The sequence below is a fragment of the Gymnoscopelus braueri genome (assembly GCF_963280865.1).
Source record: "Gymnoscopelus braueri genome assembly, chromosome: 6".
Classification (NCBI taxonomy): Eukaryota; Metazoa; Chordata; class Actinopteri; order Myctophiformes; family Myctophidae; genus Gymnoscopelus; species Gymnoscopelus braueri.
Window position 1 is genome coordinate 50,324,253 of NC_137607.1, and position 14,734 is coordinate 50,338,986.

General features: G+C 45.5%; 1 protein-coding gene across 1 annotated transcript in view; it reads left to right on the top strand.

Moving 5' to 3' along the window:
• The window catches only part of arhgef18b (rho/rac guanine nucleotide exchange factor (GEF) 18b), a 72,563-nt gene that overhangs the window by 25,590 nt on the left and 32,239 nt on the right, over positions 1 to 14,734 (top strand). The window contains exons 10-12 of the mRNA XM_080431495.1: positions 10,197 to 10,264; positions 10,964 to 11,009; positions 12,503 to 12,716. Of these exons, the coding sequence (XP_080287621.1) occupies positions 10,197 to 10,264; positions 10,964 to 11,009; positions 12,503 to 12,716 (328 nt within the window). The remainder of the gene's footprint in view (positions 1 to 10,196; positions 10,265 to 10,963; positions 11,010 to 12,502; positions 12,717 to 14,734) is intronic.

The following is a 14,734-nucleotide window of genomic DNA, read 5'->3' on the forward strand; positions in this document are numbered from 1 at the left end:
TCGTGGTGTTGTCGGTTCCGATCAGGACATGACAACCTCAGGTGGACGGGGCTCCAAGAGCCCACATCCACCTCCGGGGAAAAAAGGTCACACGTGGGGCTTGTCCAAACGAAACAGGTGTAAGGCCGAAGTCATGAGACCCGTCGCCTGCACGCATAGCCTGTATGTGACTTGTCGCCTCACGCGAGAAGACCCTAGGCCGAAACGCTGTCTATCCCGCCCGGGACAGACGCGCCGTGAGCCTGGTCTAGCCCAGCGAGATCCCCTATGAAGGTGGATAGAACGGCGGACGGTGACGGTGAAAAACCCCTCGACGTCAAGTGGGGAAACGGCCACGTCTGTGTGCCGCGCCACCTCCTGACTGTGGTGGATAGAAAGGAACGTGGAAATAAGCATTGAAAACAATGCTGGTCCACCCATCTCCTTAACGCACCGTCCGCAGAGAGGGTCATACACCAGTACAACCACAGTGTGTTGTTGTTGATCAGGGGAGCTGACCAGTACAACCACAGTGTGTCACTGCTGTACTGAAAAACCGCGAATCTACCGCTCGAGGCAGTAGAGGTACTAACGGTCCGTTAGGACCCGGCGGGGTCACGTGACCGGTCACGGGGACCTTGCCTGACGTCAGCATCCGGTTTGTCCGCCAGCGCAGCCTGTCTGTTTCCATGGAAACCAACGGCGCTGTCACTCTGACAAACGGGGCCGTCCGAAGTAAGCCTACCTTGGCCGTCGCCCTCTCGTCTGAGCCCAAAGGCTCCGGACGGAGCGTCGACAAAGTCGTCCTCCCCTTAGGGAGTGCTTTGTCGCTCGTTAGTGGCGAACGAGGCCTGTAGTCCGTGAGGCGGTACGGCAAAGGGGGCATCTGTCCCTCCAAAATGGCGGAGACAGAGGTCCGCTCTTTGACCCAAGTATTTATTGAGACCCTTCAGATTCAGAATGGGTCGTACCCCCCCCCCCCTTCTTTTCCACCAGAAAATATTACGAATAGAAAACCAGTTGGTTCCGATTCATAGATAGTTCTCTGACTATGTTACTCTGAATTCTAAGGAAACCGGGGTTACAACGTAACCTCGCGTTTCTTGACAAATTCTTCGTAACATACTCACTATGGAGAGAGAGTGAACCCCCTCTCTCAGAGACATGGTTGCCTTACCCTCTGCATGAGAGGAACAACACCGTGTCCGACATAGGAGATTATATGCATAAGAGCACGTGGAAAACACACCAGTACAACCACAATGTGTTGTTGCGGATCAGGGGAGTTGATCAGTACAATCACAGTGTGTCACTGCTGTACTGAAAAACCCTGTACACACACAGTGTAACGCTGATGTACTGGGATAGTAAACAGAAGTATCGGAAGTAATTCTTTAATAGCGCCCAAGCTCAAGAGGAAGGAGACTTCCTCCCTCAGAGTATTGGCTGCTGGACCCCTTGCACGGGAAAACAATACTTTTTCTGTCACGGGGGGTTTTGTGGAGAAATGCAGCCTGAAACCCTTTAGTATTGTGAGCAATACCTAAGGATTCGAATTTGCAAACCTTCCATTGCTCCACACACCGAGCGAGTGGCTTGGACGATGACGTCAACGGCCGCTCGGAGAGTGGGAGCGTTGCCATGGGGACCGTTGCCATGGGGACCGTTGCCATGGGGACCAGTGACGCTGCCACTGCCGCCGGCGGTGCTAACCCTCGGGCCAACGGAGGACTCGGAGGAGTCACGAGACTGGCCACGGGGAAAAACCCCGGCGTCAGAATTAAGCCCAAAGATATATACAGTGAAAACTAGATCACACCACTGGATATATATATCAATGGTTAATCCTACCTTGGCCGTCGCCAGAGTGTAGAAGAGAGAGTAACGTCACGCTTTGATCTCGCCGCAAAGCGGGCCTCTATGGGCTATAGTTCCAACATTGGAACTATCTCATTGACGTAGACAGAGCACTTCCGCATTCCATTCTCACAATGGGATCGACGCTACTGTCATTACTCTCTTCCTAACTTACTCTGGCCGCCGCCATCTTGTCTAAGCCCAAAGGCTCTGCATGAAGTGCCGACAAAGTCGTCCTCCCTAGGAGGTGCTTTGTCGCCCTCCAGCGGCGAACGTGAGGCGGTACGGCCAAGGGGTCATGTCTGACCGAAGTACTTCCGGTTCACAGTGGTGCTTGGGCACTTCCTGTGGGACGGATGCCTGTGAGGCGACAAAACCTTCCTCCCCGTAGGGGATGCTTTGTCGCTCGTTAAAGGCGAACGTGGCCTGCAAATCGTGAGGCGGTGCGGGAAAGGGGGCATCTGTCCCTCCAAAACGGCGGAGACAGAGGTCCGCTCTTTCTGACTCAAGGACTTCCGGTCCACAGTGGCGTTTCGCTGCAACCCGTGAGACGGAAGCCTGTGAGGCGAAAGGCAAAACCGACGTGACCCCATTCCACTGGCGCATTTGCGCCCTCTGGCGGACAGGGGTGATTACCTTCAGATGATCCAAAAAACATGCACAGATGTTATCCAACAATGTCTAGAACATCGGGACTCGGGTGTTCCAGACATTGTGGCTTATGAATCGAGAACGTTGATGCATTACATGCACAGATATCATCCCATCAATGTCTGGGATACCGGAGTTCGGGCATCACAGACATTGTGGACTTATACACAGAGAGCATTGGAGCAGAGAAGCCCGCTTGCAGGGGACTCCATTGCTCCGCTGCTCTTTCAGATGTTATCCAACAATGTCTAGAACATCGGGACTCGGGTGTTCTAGACAGTGTGGGCTTATGTAATTGAGAACGTTGATACATTTACATTACATGCACAGATATTAGCCCATCAATGTCTGGGATACCGGAGTTCGGGCATCACAGACATTATGGGCTTATATACAGAGAGCATTGGAGCAGAGAAGCCCGCGGTAGGGGACTCCACTGCTCCGCTGCACTCAAGCCACGTGAAAGAACGAGATCGTTTGTAACATGTAACACATTTATTTCTTTGGCAGAAAAAAATTTGTACTTTTAAACACACATTCGTTTTCATTAAACATGGCCTTCTGGCAGTCGAGGAGCCGTCCATCTTGTCCATCGAGGCCTGTAAAGCCACGGTCCTCTTCCCCAGCACGGCCGGGGGGGAGGGGGGGGCTGAATCGGTCTGTGCACCGGTGAGAGTCTGCTAATGTGCTAATGTGCTTTATGTACTTGGGACATGAGTATGAAACAAGAGCAGGCACAGAAACAGTAAACAGCATGAACGTTTTAACATATTCTTATGACAAAACAACATGTGTCCCAATGGCGCCCGATGAGCCTGTCCAAGGTCTTCAGAAGCCCCCGAGGTTTGCTCGATACACAGAGTGAGAAGGCTAACAAGCTGGTGTTATCCTAGCGAGGCAAGCTAGGCTAGGACAACGCTGTTAATAACCTGTTGCATGGGTGTTAAGCCAACAAAACACTGCCTGACTAAGGCAACGTTAACCTAGCGAAGCAGCTAACGTAGCTAGTCTGGGCTAACTCACTCACGAGCTTCTGCCTCGTTCTCCCCTCGCCTATGCTGCCGTCGCTGGAGCCCCTTCGTTGTCTCCTGGCGACGCACCGCTGGCCCGGTACGCTTGCTGTGGCAGCGGAGTAGACGGCTGGGAAGAGGGGGAGGAAGTGCCGCTAGGTAGTTGCACCTGGGTGGTTCCCCCAGACACGGTGCTAGCGGCTGCTGCAGTGCTGCGTAGCACGGCTTGTGTAGCAGCCTGGAGGTGCTGCGAGCGGGGGCTAACGCCGCTCGCAGCCGGGACTGCCGGAGGGCCCATTGTGGACTGTGAGCGCACGTGGTGGGCCCCACCACCCACGTTCCCTGGGCCGTGTTGCTGGATCCGCGACGACCGGGGACGAGACGCTTAGCCAGGGCGCTGCCCTGGCTAAGCGGCTATCGAGGTGCAGCGTGGAGAACAGCGCAGTCCTCGCAGCGTCCCGGTGCATCTTGGAAATGCCTCGGCCCTGTAGAGACCGAGGCACGAGATGCAGAAACCACGAGGGTCATCCCCGGCGATCATCAAGCGGCAGAGCAGCAATACGCAGGGACGTGGAACCTCCTTCTCGAGCTAACCTGTTAGCTTTCAGCCGCAAGGCTAAGAGCGCGGAAAACTCAAAGGAGGAAAACTTGCTTTAGCAGTAAAAGAAAGAAAGAGAAGATAGCCGCGGGAGCGGAAATAATAAAACTTTTTTTTTTTTAATAGGAGGAAAACCCGTTGGTTAGTACAAGTACCACCGAGTGGGCTAAAGCTGGTTTCTGTCCTGATCAAAGTTACGTTTGTTATTATTAAGGTATGTCTTGAGCTGTTGCATCTGCCATGCAGAGAAGCGAAAGAGGATGAGCCACGTCACGCAAGAGGTTTTATACCTCTTCCGGTCTACCGGACACGTGACATACCCTTCTCAGCCAATGAATGGCCCGGGAGTTTATGGTATGTAGCTCTGCATCAACGCCAGGGGGCGCTGATATCCCATAGTGAGTATGTTACGGAGAATTAGACAAGAAACCACCATCATGAACGTCCAATCAACACTAAATTCGAATCGCACATTGAGGGGCCTCTGTATAGGGTACCTCCAAAAGCACTTTTATTTATGCCCGTAAGGGGTACCACAAATTCCCAAAGTTACATTGTATGTCATGGAAATGCTATTTCAGCCCGCAGCTTCCTCGGTTCCTGACGGCTGCAACCACGGCTTAAACAGTCCTGATTAGGCAACCCAGCCTGGCAGAGATACTGTATGTGCTCCATGGAGCTCACATTTATAGTTGGTTGTTCTGTTTACATCATGCAAGGTCCCATCTGATTTGATCATTCAATTTGTATACAGAGTGGACTGCATGATGACATCCTTGAAACTGACTCTTTGTGATATACAGTATGTATATCACACGCCCTTTTCACCGTGACATATAACACATACTATGTGTTATTATCACTGTGAAAAGGGTGTGTGATATACATGCACTAGACATTTGTTGCTATTCTTTCCATCCATTTCGCCTAACATAGGCAAAATAGATGGAAAGAAGAATAGCAACAAATTGGAAAAGAAGTAGATGGATTACTTTCAGATGGATTTCTTTCAAGTAGTTGGCCTACATATCATATCAATATCAATACATATCAATATAGTGTCAATCTCCCATACCGTATATTGACTTGAAACTAGGGTTTCCAACTACCTGAAATTCAAATAAGGGACACCCGGCCGGGAGTCCCTTAAGAAAAATAGGGGATGCCCAGAAAAAGTCTCACTGTACTATATGTACAATTTTTGTATATTATATTAACCCCAGCATCCATGTTCCAGGGAGGAACAGCCAAAAGCTGCAACCCTACTTGAAACTTAAGTTTGAAACATAGAATTGCAAGCAGGAGGAAACGGCAAGGATTTTGAGTAGGCAGCTGTACAGTATGTAGAAGCTGCTAGTATGAGACATGTTTGTATTGTATTGTTCATAGGAGCTGCACCTTTTGTGAGCAGGCCATGTAACCTGGAGAGTTATACAATTACCACAGCCATGTGATCTGCTTTATGTATGGACACATGCACACACACGCACACGCACACGCACACAGAAACATGGAGTTGCTAGGAGATGAGCAAATTAATGTGTTAGACAGACTGACCGGCAAACCAACAACTCGAGCACACTTTCTTCCCAAAGCACAAATTATTGACCCACTATACTAGGGGGTACTTACAGGGTATATATGTCTCTCTAATGGCTGTATTAGACAATGTGTTTTCAACATGCCAACCCCTACCTCAGTACAGATTAGTGTGTGTGTGTGTGTGTGTGTGTGTGTGTGTGTGTGTGTTGGCCTTGTGTTTTCTTCTGGGTTTATCTAGGGTTTGGCTCAGACTTCGCATAGTGAGAAGAGAACACAATTTGTATGATGAGCCAAGGGAGAGCGATAGCCCTTAGAGTCAGGAGCATTAAGGAGGGATAACCGGTTGCTATGGATCCCTTAATTGTTTGCCAGACAGAACGTGGTCTTTGACGCAAGACCAGAACTCTGGTCAGAAAGAGTGAGGATTAGCTAGTCTAACAGAAAATATGAAATAAATACATTTACTATTACATTTTTTTCACGTTCATACTTCATTTAACAGTTGCCAAATATAGGCATATCGGGGCTAGTCTCCCCTATCAGCTGTTTATGCTGGTCCCATTGTTTTTATATTTGAAAGCACACAATATATATTGCCTATTTGATATGTGTGAGAGTAGACAAATTAGACATTGGTTATCCACCCAAGGCTGAATGGATTGGGTTTTTCTATTGTTTGGTCTAGGGAGGCTCGCTGATAATAAACCACCTTGTACTTGCCAAATACTGTTAGACCAAAATAACTTATTACAACAACTTATTCTCTACTACATTAGCGTCACAACTTATTCTCTACATCATTAGCACGACTGTCATTTAGGCAACAAATAGAAAAAGACCAAATTACAAGCAAGGTGTCTGTTCATTAGCGGTTTTCTATCAGTGGTGTAGGTGTAACTAGACGGGTCGCAATTCAGGGCAATTGCAAAGTGTGGTTGCGCCGACGCCGGTCGCAGGTCGCCGCCGCCGGGACTTGAGGAATACGCTTGGAGGAATACCGTCGGAGGGCGCGCGACGTGCCATTCGAATTTGGTGCTGATTGGATCCTGCGTTCGTGATACATGGCGTTTTGATTTGAAGAAATAGGCCCCTCCCACTAAATAAATAGGCCCCTCCCACAAATGTAGCGGGCCAATGACAACGTCCTGTAACTCCTGAGATCACCTGCTTTTCATTTTAAGAGGACTGATCCTCCCAAAAATCTTGTTTTTGCACCAAACGGTTACGTTTTGCGCAGTTGTGCTGCCCCCTACGGATTAAAGTGGAAATGGTTTTGGTGATTTGTTGAGTAAACCACCCTCGACATGTGATTCAAATTTGGGATCGATTGGACGTTTCGTTCGTGATTTTTGGCATTTTTGGTAAAACGGGCCCCTCCCACTAACTTTGGAAGCCAATTGCGGACGAACGGTAAAGACTATCAAAATGCCGTTTGGATAGGTTTATCGCATGGGTCCATAGATCACGTTTACCGATTTTTGTGAGATTTGGGAAAAATCTGTAGGAAAAGGTGCAAAAAGTGTGTTTTGAAGAAAATTCAAAATGGCGGAAAATCTTTCCTGACGCAAATGGGCGTGGCCTATATGGGGAGATGCGTCGTAACCCAAGGAATCCAGGGGAAAAGAGATTTTTTATTTTTTTTTATTCTACGACCTACGGTTCAAGAGTTAAAGGCCAAAACGTAAAGGCGGCTGTTATAGCGCCACCATGAGGCCGAATGGTGTAATTATTTGTATAATAATTTTGGACTAAATTATGAACCTCCCCTCCAAATCTGGTTACTCTAGCTCTTACGATTTTTGAGAAAAAAATACTTGAATTTGAGTTTTTTCACTTTTCCATTAAAGCGGATGGGGAAATTTAATGCACTAATAAATCAATATCAATTAAACTATTTAACCAATCTCTTAGCAAAATACAAGCGCACGATTCCCGGTCAAGACGGTCATTTTGAAATATGGCACGAAATTGGGGAATAAAAACTGTGGGAGGAGATGCAGTTTGAAATATTGTTTATTAACATTGTTCAAGAACAATGTTAATACTAGACGCGTCGCAATTCAGGGCAATTGCAAAGTGTGGTTGCGCCGACGCGAGTCGCGGGTCGCTGCCGCCGGGACTCGGGGAATACGCTGGGAGGAATACCGTCGGAGGCCGCGTGACGTGCCATTCGAATCGGGTGTCGATCGGATCCTGCCTTCGTGATACATGCCGTTTTGATTTTAGGAAATAGGCCCCTCCCACAAATGTAACGGGCCAATCATATTGTCACGTCACTCCTGATATCACTTTTATTTCATTTTGAGAGGATTGATCCCCCCAAAAATCATGTTTTTGCATCAAACGGTTACGTTTTGCGCAGTTGTGGCGCCCCCTATGGATCAAAGTGGAAATGCTTTTGGGGATTTGTTGAGTAAACCACCCTTGACATGTGATTTAAATTTGGGATTGACTGGACGTTTCGTTCGTGATTTGTGGCCTTTTTTGTAAAACGGGCCCCTTCCGCTAACTTCGGAAGCCATTTACGGACGAACGGTATAGACTATCAAAATTCTGTTTCACTCCAGATTATCGCATGGGTCCAGAGATCATGTGTACCGATTTTTGTGAAATTTGGAGAAAATATGTGGGAGGAGGAGCTAAAAGTGTGTTTTGAAGAAAATTCAAAATGGCGGAAAATCTATCCTGACGCAAATGGGCGTGGCCTACATGGGGAGTTGCGTCATGACCCAAGGAATCTAGGGGGAAAGAGATTTTTATTCTAGGACCTACGGTTCAAAAGTTATAGGCCAAAACGTAAAGTGGGCTGTTATAGCGCCACCATGAGGCCGACTGGTGTAATGTTTTTTAAAAAAATAATTTCGGACTAAATCATGAACCTCCCCACCAAATCTGGTAACTCTAGCTCTTACGGTTTCTGAGAAAAAAATACTTGAATTTGAGTTTTTTCACTTTTCCATTAAAGTGGATGGGGACATTTAATGCACTAATAAATCAATATCAATAAAACTATGCAACCAATCTCTTAACAAGATACAAGCACACGATTCCCGGTGAGGCCGGTCATTTTGACATATGGCACTAAATTGGGAAAAATAAACTGTGGGAGGAGTAGCGAATAGAAAAATTGTTTATCTAGAGATAAAGTTTCTGTAAAACAATAGTCTGGTTGCCCATTCGGGCAACCACACTAATTATCGAATGACCAGACAGACCTCCATCCATCAAGCTTAAATGAACAGATACAAGACCTGGGAAATCCTGAGGCAGCAATTGATTGCCTGTCAAGTTTGATGACAGCTAGGGCTCTCACGATTATGACATTTTACTTGACGATTAATTGTCACTCAAATAATTGCGATTAACGATTTAATTGTGTCATACATTATGAATAAAAAAAAGAATTCTGGTTGGCTTTTAGGGTTCGTAAACAAAAGGTTCACAGCGCAGATATGACAAATAACTTACATAATTTAATAACTTAATGGTTAAAAGACTGTCTGGTCGAAGTAGCCAATGTTTTGAGCTTGTAGATCTGCTATTTCCACTATTTTTGAAAATGTTAAAAAAAAATATGAATTATTTTCAACATGGAAATGATTATGACAATTATGCAAAAAAAAAAGCGATTTGGTGACTATGTAATAATTGTGACAGGCCTAACGCCAACCTCCAGCACCCCACTGTGTGTTCTCAATTTTCTAACCCAACTTTTGTGCCTGACCCGGTCAGGCTGACCGTCTCCAAATCTCTGTTGGCTTTTCTGATCATTTCTGCTTTATTTCCTTGATAGTGAAAGTGATAGAGCGACAAGAAAGGCAGGAGAAAGAGAGGGCATAATTCAAGCAAAGTGCCTTGGGTCAGATTCGAACCCAGGCCAGCTGCAGGAGACACTATAGCCTTATTTATGTGATATTAGCTCTCGCCGGTTGAGCCACAGACATCCGTGAGCTTGACGAGACCGAGGTCTTTATGTGCGATTATGTTGTTTTGAATTGTTCCTCCCCATTTTGAACGATGCAGCTTGTAGTATCCAAGTGTTTTCCTACTTGGATACTTAATGATTTCGGGTTCTGTTTGTAAATAACCTTCCCATATCGGTTAAACTGATGTTTAACCGATATTAAAAAAATGGGGGCAATTTTGTTTTAAACTTAATTTTATTTAAATTTCTATTTAAAAACGTTTCACTCATAAGCAAACCATTTCAAGAAATAAAAACACAAATAACCTTTTGATTTTATTTGAATAAGCCCTTGTGCAAAATAAAAAAAAGCTCATGCCTTTGATCGTAGATGGATGTTTTTGAACAGTTACACCCATAATGACATGCCCAAAATAGGGACGCCATGTTGAAAGTAGTTACAGATCAGGACATAACAGCTGCATACTGTAGTTTTTGTCGTCAAAAAGGTCAAACAATGGCGATTATCACCTAGACCGGTCGGGCTCTATTCCTGACTTGTCCACTATGTGTATTGTCTGGATGGAGGCCAAAGAAAACAACTGAGGTTGTACAGTAAAGTCTTGACTTTCCCATTTTTTTGGCTGGCTTTCAGATTGTGCAGTGAATGTTCACAAGAGCTGCAGGACTCTGCTGGGTGACTGCACCAGCACAAGGAACAAGGTAAGAAAAACGACAGCATATAATGTAACATACTGTAGCTAACGTTAAGTCTTTTTGTCCCTTTCCCTCAGGCCCGAACCATTTCTTAAAAGTGTCACGTCAATACACTTTTAAAACTCATGTTTAGCTGTCATTAGGGCTGTCACGATCGTGAACGTTTACGTGACGATTAATTGTCACACAAATAATTGCGATTTAACAATTTAATTGTGTTTTTGACATTGGAACATATAAATAACATTACATTTCTGTTTGGCTTTATGCATCGTAAACAAAAGTTGCACTGGGCAGACATGACAAATATACAAAGAAACACGTTTAATAACTTTATACTTTAATAAATGTAAACAATTGTGGAAATAGCTGATCTTCATTGTGACACGTTGTGAGCTTGTAAATCTGTTATTTCCCCAATTCTTTGAAAATGTTTGAAAATGTATTTTTCAACATGGAAACAATTATGACGATTATGCAAAATAATTGTATCGGCATTGCAGCTCAGCTGATGTCAGAGTTGAAAAACATTACTTCAAACAATCAAAAGTATAAACAAAACCGTTGCTGAGAGCCATGGTGTGAGTATTGTAGTACTGTGAATTTATTTATTTTATACTATAATAATATAATTTTCATTAAAAATTCGCATGCTGTTCGAGAGAATGCCTTCCAATAAATGCTGTCCTTTTTTCTCCTCTACAGAGAGATTCCCCGCAAAGGACTTCATCAACAGCCTCTCCCAACCTTGGTGAGCACATGCATATAGTATACAGTAAATACTAGACAGACACACACACACACACACACACACACACACACACACACACACACACACACACACACACACACACACACACACACACACACACACACACACAGGCACATGCATTACAAATGTGACTGGCTGCAGTTACTCACTGTATGAAGAGAAGAAGGTGAGGGATGGGGGGGGTGGGGGGGGGTAAATGATGGGAGGGTTGGCTTGAAGTCGGAGGCTATAGTTATTGTGTCAGTCCCACTGTGTTCAATTAAAAGGTTCTGGTAGCTTCTCAGGAGGAGCCTTGCAGAGGATTAGTGAGGTAGGTGTGTGTGTGTGTGTGTGTGTGTGTGTGCAGGGACAAACCTAAAATACACAACTACAGTGTACATGAGTATACTTTGAGTTTTTCAAAAAGGAGATTTATCATGGGGTTTGAAGCTTGCCTAAATGTTTCCCCTCTCAGACTTAAAACCATTGAGAAGATGCAGCCATGAATACATTCCTGAATATTAAACCTATCGTTGTGGTTGTGCTAGGAACAATTATAAATGATGGGACTCAACATGTTAACAAGCTCTGCGTTGAAAAACAGTGAACCTATCCATTAAATAAAAGGTCAGGCCCAAATAACGCCTTTGATTGGAGCCACAGGAGACGGCGGTGCAGAGATTATCCTCTCAGCTGGAGTGCCCTTACCTCCAGCTGAATCCTCTCACCTTCTGTACTGACCAATCAGTGGCTCGGGGGGGGGGGGGGGGGGGTGGTGTCAGGTAAACAACGAGAAAAACAACTGGGAGGGATTGGTGTGGAGAAGAGATGAGAAAAATGTGAAGGACATGCGTGGTGTTGGTTTCTAGAAAGTACCAGATGAGATCAGGCATGGGCGGGTCAACTGGAGCTATAAATCTGTTAAGTCTGTCCGCTGGGCGGTGTCTGGCACACAGCATCACCTTGTGTCCGGACTCTCCTGCATCCCATCTGGTCCCAGCCTTGCTTTGATTAGGACCGAAACCTACTGCTCTCACAGAGACACTACGGCTAGCTTTGACTTTGTCGTCATTATACTGAACTGCTGCTACTATTCTGCACTTGACTGATAGTAAGAATGGAGGTTGCGGTAACCAAGGGCAGTAGTCGCGCCACAAGATCATCATCATCCTCCTCTTCCTCCTCCAACTCGTCCTGGGGGCCGTCCAACAATTTTGGGGCTCGGGTGTTAATGCACCGTGACCTCATCACCTGCCGCTTCTTGGGATCCTACCCCCGATCCTGGCTAGAGAAGTATGGGGGTCCTGGGGGGGGCCACGATGGACAGAAGTCCCACAAGAAACCACCGGCCTCCTCGTCCTCCTTCCCTTCCTCCTCTTCTCCTTTTCACTGGTCATCTGCTCATCTCTCCCTGTCCCCTCGTTTCACCTCCTCCTCCTCTAACCGCTCCTCTCGTTTTCTTCCCTCACCCATCTTTCGTCTTCCATCCCTAGCGCTGAGAGAGCGGGACCAGAGCGGCCTAGCGTCGGCCCAGGCCGTGAATGGCCCCCCGGGTTCGTCTCGCACCCCAGGCATGACCCTCACTTCGCGGGCAGCCTGCACTCAGCCCACCACCGCGCACGTCTCCAGCGTCCCCACCGCCGCCTCAGCACCTCCAGGCGGATCGTCCAGCTTCAGCCACCATCTCCGTAACAACAGCAGCTCAGGGTCAGTACCTCGGCCGTTTTGTCTGTTATTGTTCGTAACCTTCACAGGTATTCTCATGTGTATGACAGCAGTGGTTCTCAACCTGTGGATCAGGATACATGATGGGGGGGGAGTCCCCCCAAACTGGTCCAAAAAACTGGAAAAAAACTGGTAAAAAAAACTGGTCAAATAATATAAGAAAGAGGACAAAAATATGAAAATAGCCGATCTATAGCTCTGCTATTTTCATAATATTTATCTGTGGAACAGAGTCAAACAAAATGCCTCAATGCCTACAATTCCAAGTGCTTGTCAGGGTGGGGGGGTCCCCAGTTCAAATATGATTATTTTAGGGGGTCACGGCCTGAAAAGGTTGAGTATGTAGCTGTATTACAAGCACAGCTTATTTGCACTGTTGAGGGCATTTACTACTCACCACCTATAAGGCACTGAACAATCTGGCTCCCCCCTAACTCTTCGACCTCCTCAAACGTCATGTCCCCTCCCGCTCCCTCAGGTCTGGTGACGGCAACCTCCTTGAGGTCCCCGAGACCAAGTACCATACGTGGGTCGTGGGGCGATAGGGCTTTTGGTTTTGCTGCCCCAACCCTGTGGAATGCACTCCCCAATACTCTCAGAGAAGCCCCCACAGCCCCCAAACTTTCAAAACCACTCTGAAAAACCCACCTCTTCAATATGGCTTTCCCCAGTTATCTGCACACACCCCTTCCATAGTCTTAGCCTTTTGTTAGTGTTTTTCCTAATAAAGTTGATCTTCTTTTGTTGTCTCCCCCCCCCCCCCCCCATGTAAAGTGTATTTGGGTACTTAGAAAAGCTCTATATAAATGTGAGATATTATTATTTTGAGATATTAAGGCTGACTGACACTGTATTTATACGTACTGTAAATCGGTCTAATATTCTCTTGATAGTTTATACATATATATATTCATTTCCAATAGATATATATTCATTCAATATTAACTGGTGATAGGTTGTATATTTATACTTGATAATAGGATAGAATATATATAGGACTCAGTCAGACCAAGTGCAGATGTCTAGTGTCACTCTTCTTTGTCTTATCTTATCGTCACACTTACCACAGAGAAGTTATAAACCATTGCCCGATAAATTTCCCCCCATAATTTCATGATGTTGTAGGGATTATTTATTATATTTTGAATTCAACTAAGATGGTTGTAGGATTTGCTGCGTTTAAATACTGGCTAATTACAGAATTTAGTTGTTCCTGCTCAAGCCTTACCAGTATTAAAATATGCCATCCTATGATGTATATTTACGGCTAACAAAACATACCGAAGCACGCTGTCTATTCTGATATTGTGTCACTTTGAAAGCAAGTCTGTTCTCCAAATTAGTTTGTGCAGATGTGTTCACTCTCCTGTCCTTCTCTGTACTGAGACAGATGAGAGAAAGCAGGAGAGGCAGGAAAGGTGTTAACAGTGAAAAACAGAGGAGTGCGGAAGAAGAAGGCAAAGCTACAGAGAAATAGAGAGAATAAACTTAACCCTTTAAGACCGGGGAAGCATCTGTGTCAAAAATAGCAGATCTACAAGCTCATAGCGCTATGAGCTTGTAGATCTGCTATTTTTGAAAGAACCGTGAAAATGTGTGCAAATCTTTGAATATATAGTTTTTAAAGCGAACATTTGTAACCCAAATCTTTGCTTCTGGGGGTCCCTGGAACAAAATATTTCCTTGACATGAAATAGTTTGAGAACCAGTGATGTAGCAACATAGGTTTTTTTCAAAAAACAGATTTAGAAAACATTTGTAGAATCCCCCACAAGCAAAGATTTTGAGTTACAAATGTTCGCTTTAAAAATATATATTCAAAGATTTGCACGAAAATTTCATGATTTTTCCGGCACTATGCGCTTGTATATCTGCTATTTTTGAATAGCCAAAGAAATCTAAAATGACCGAGATGCGTTACCGGATTGAATGGGTTAAATAAAAAGTGAGACATGCGGAAATGGTAGAATTTGACTGAAGTAAGTTATTAGTAGAATTTG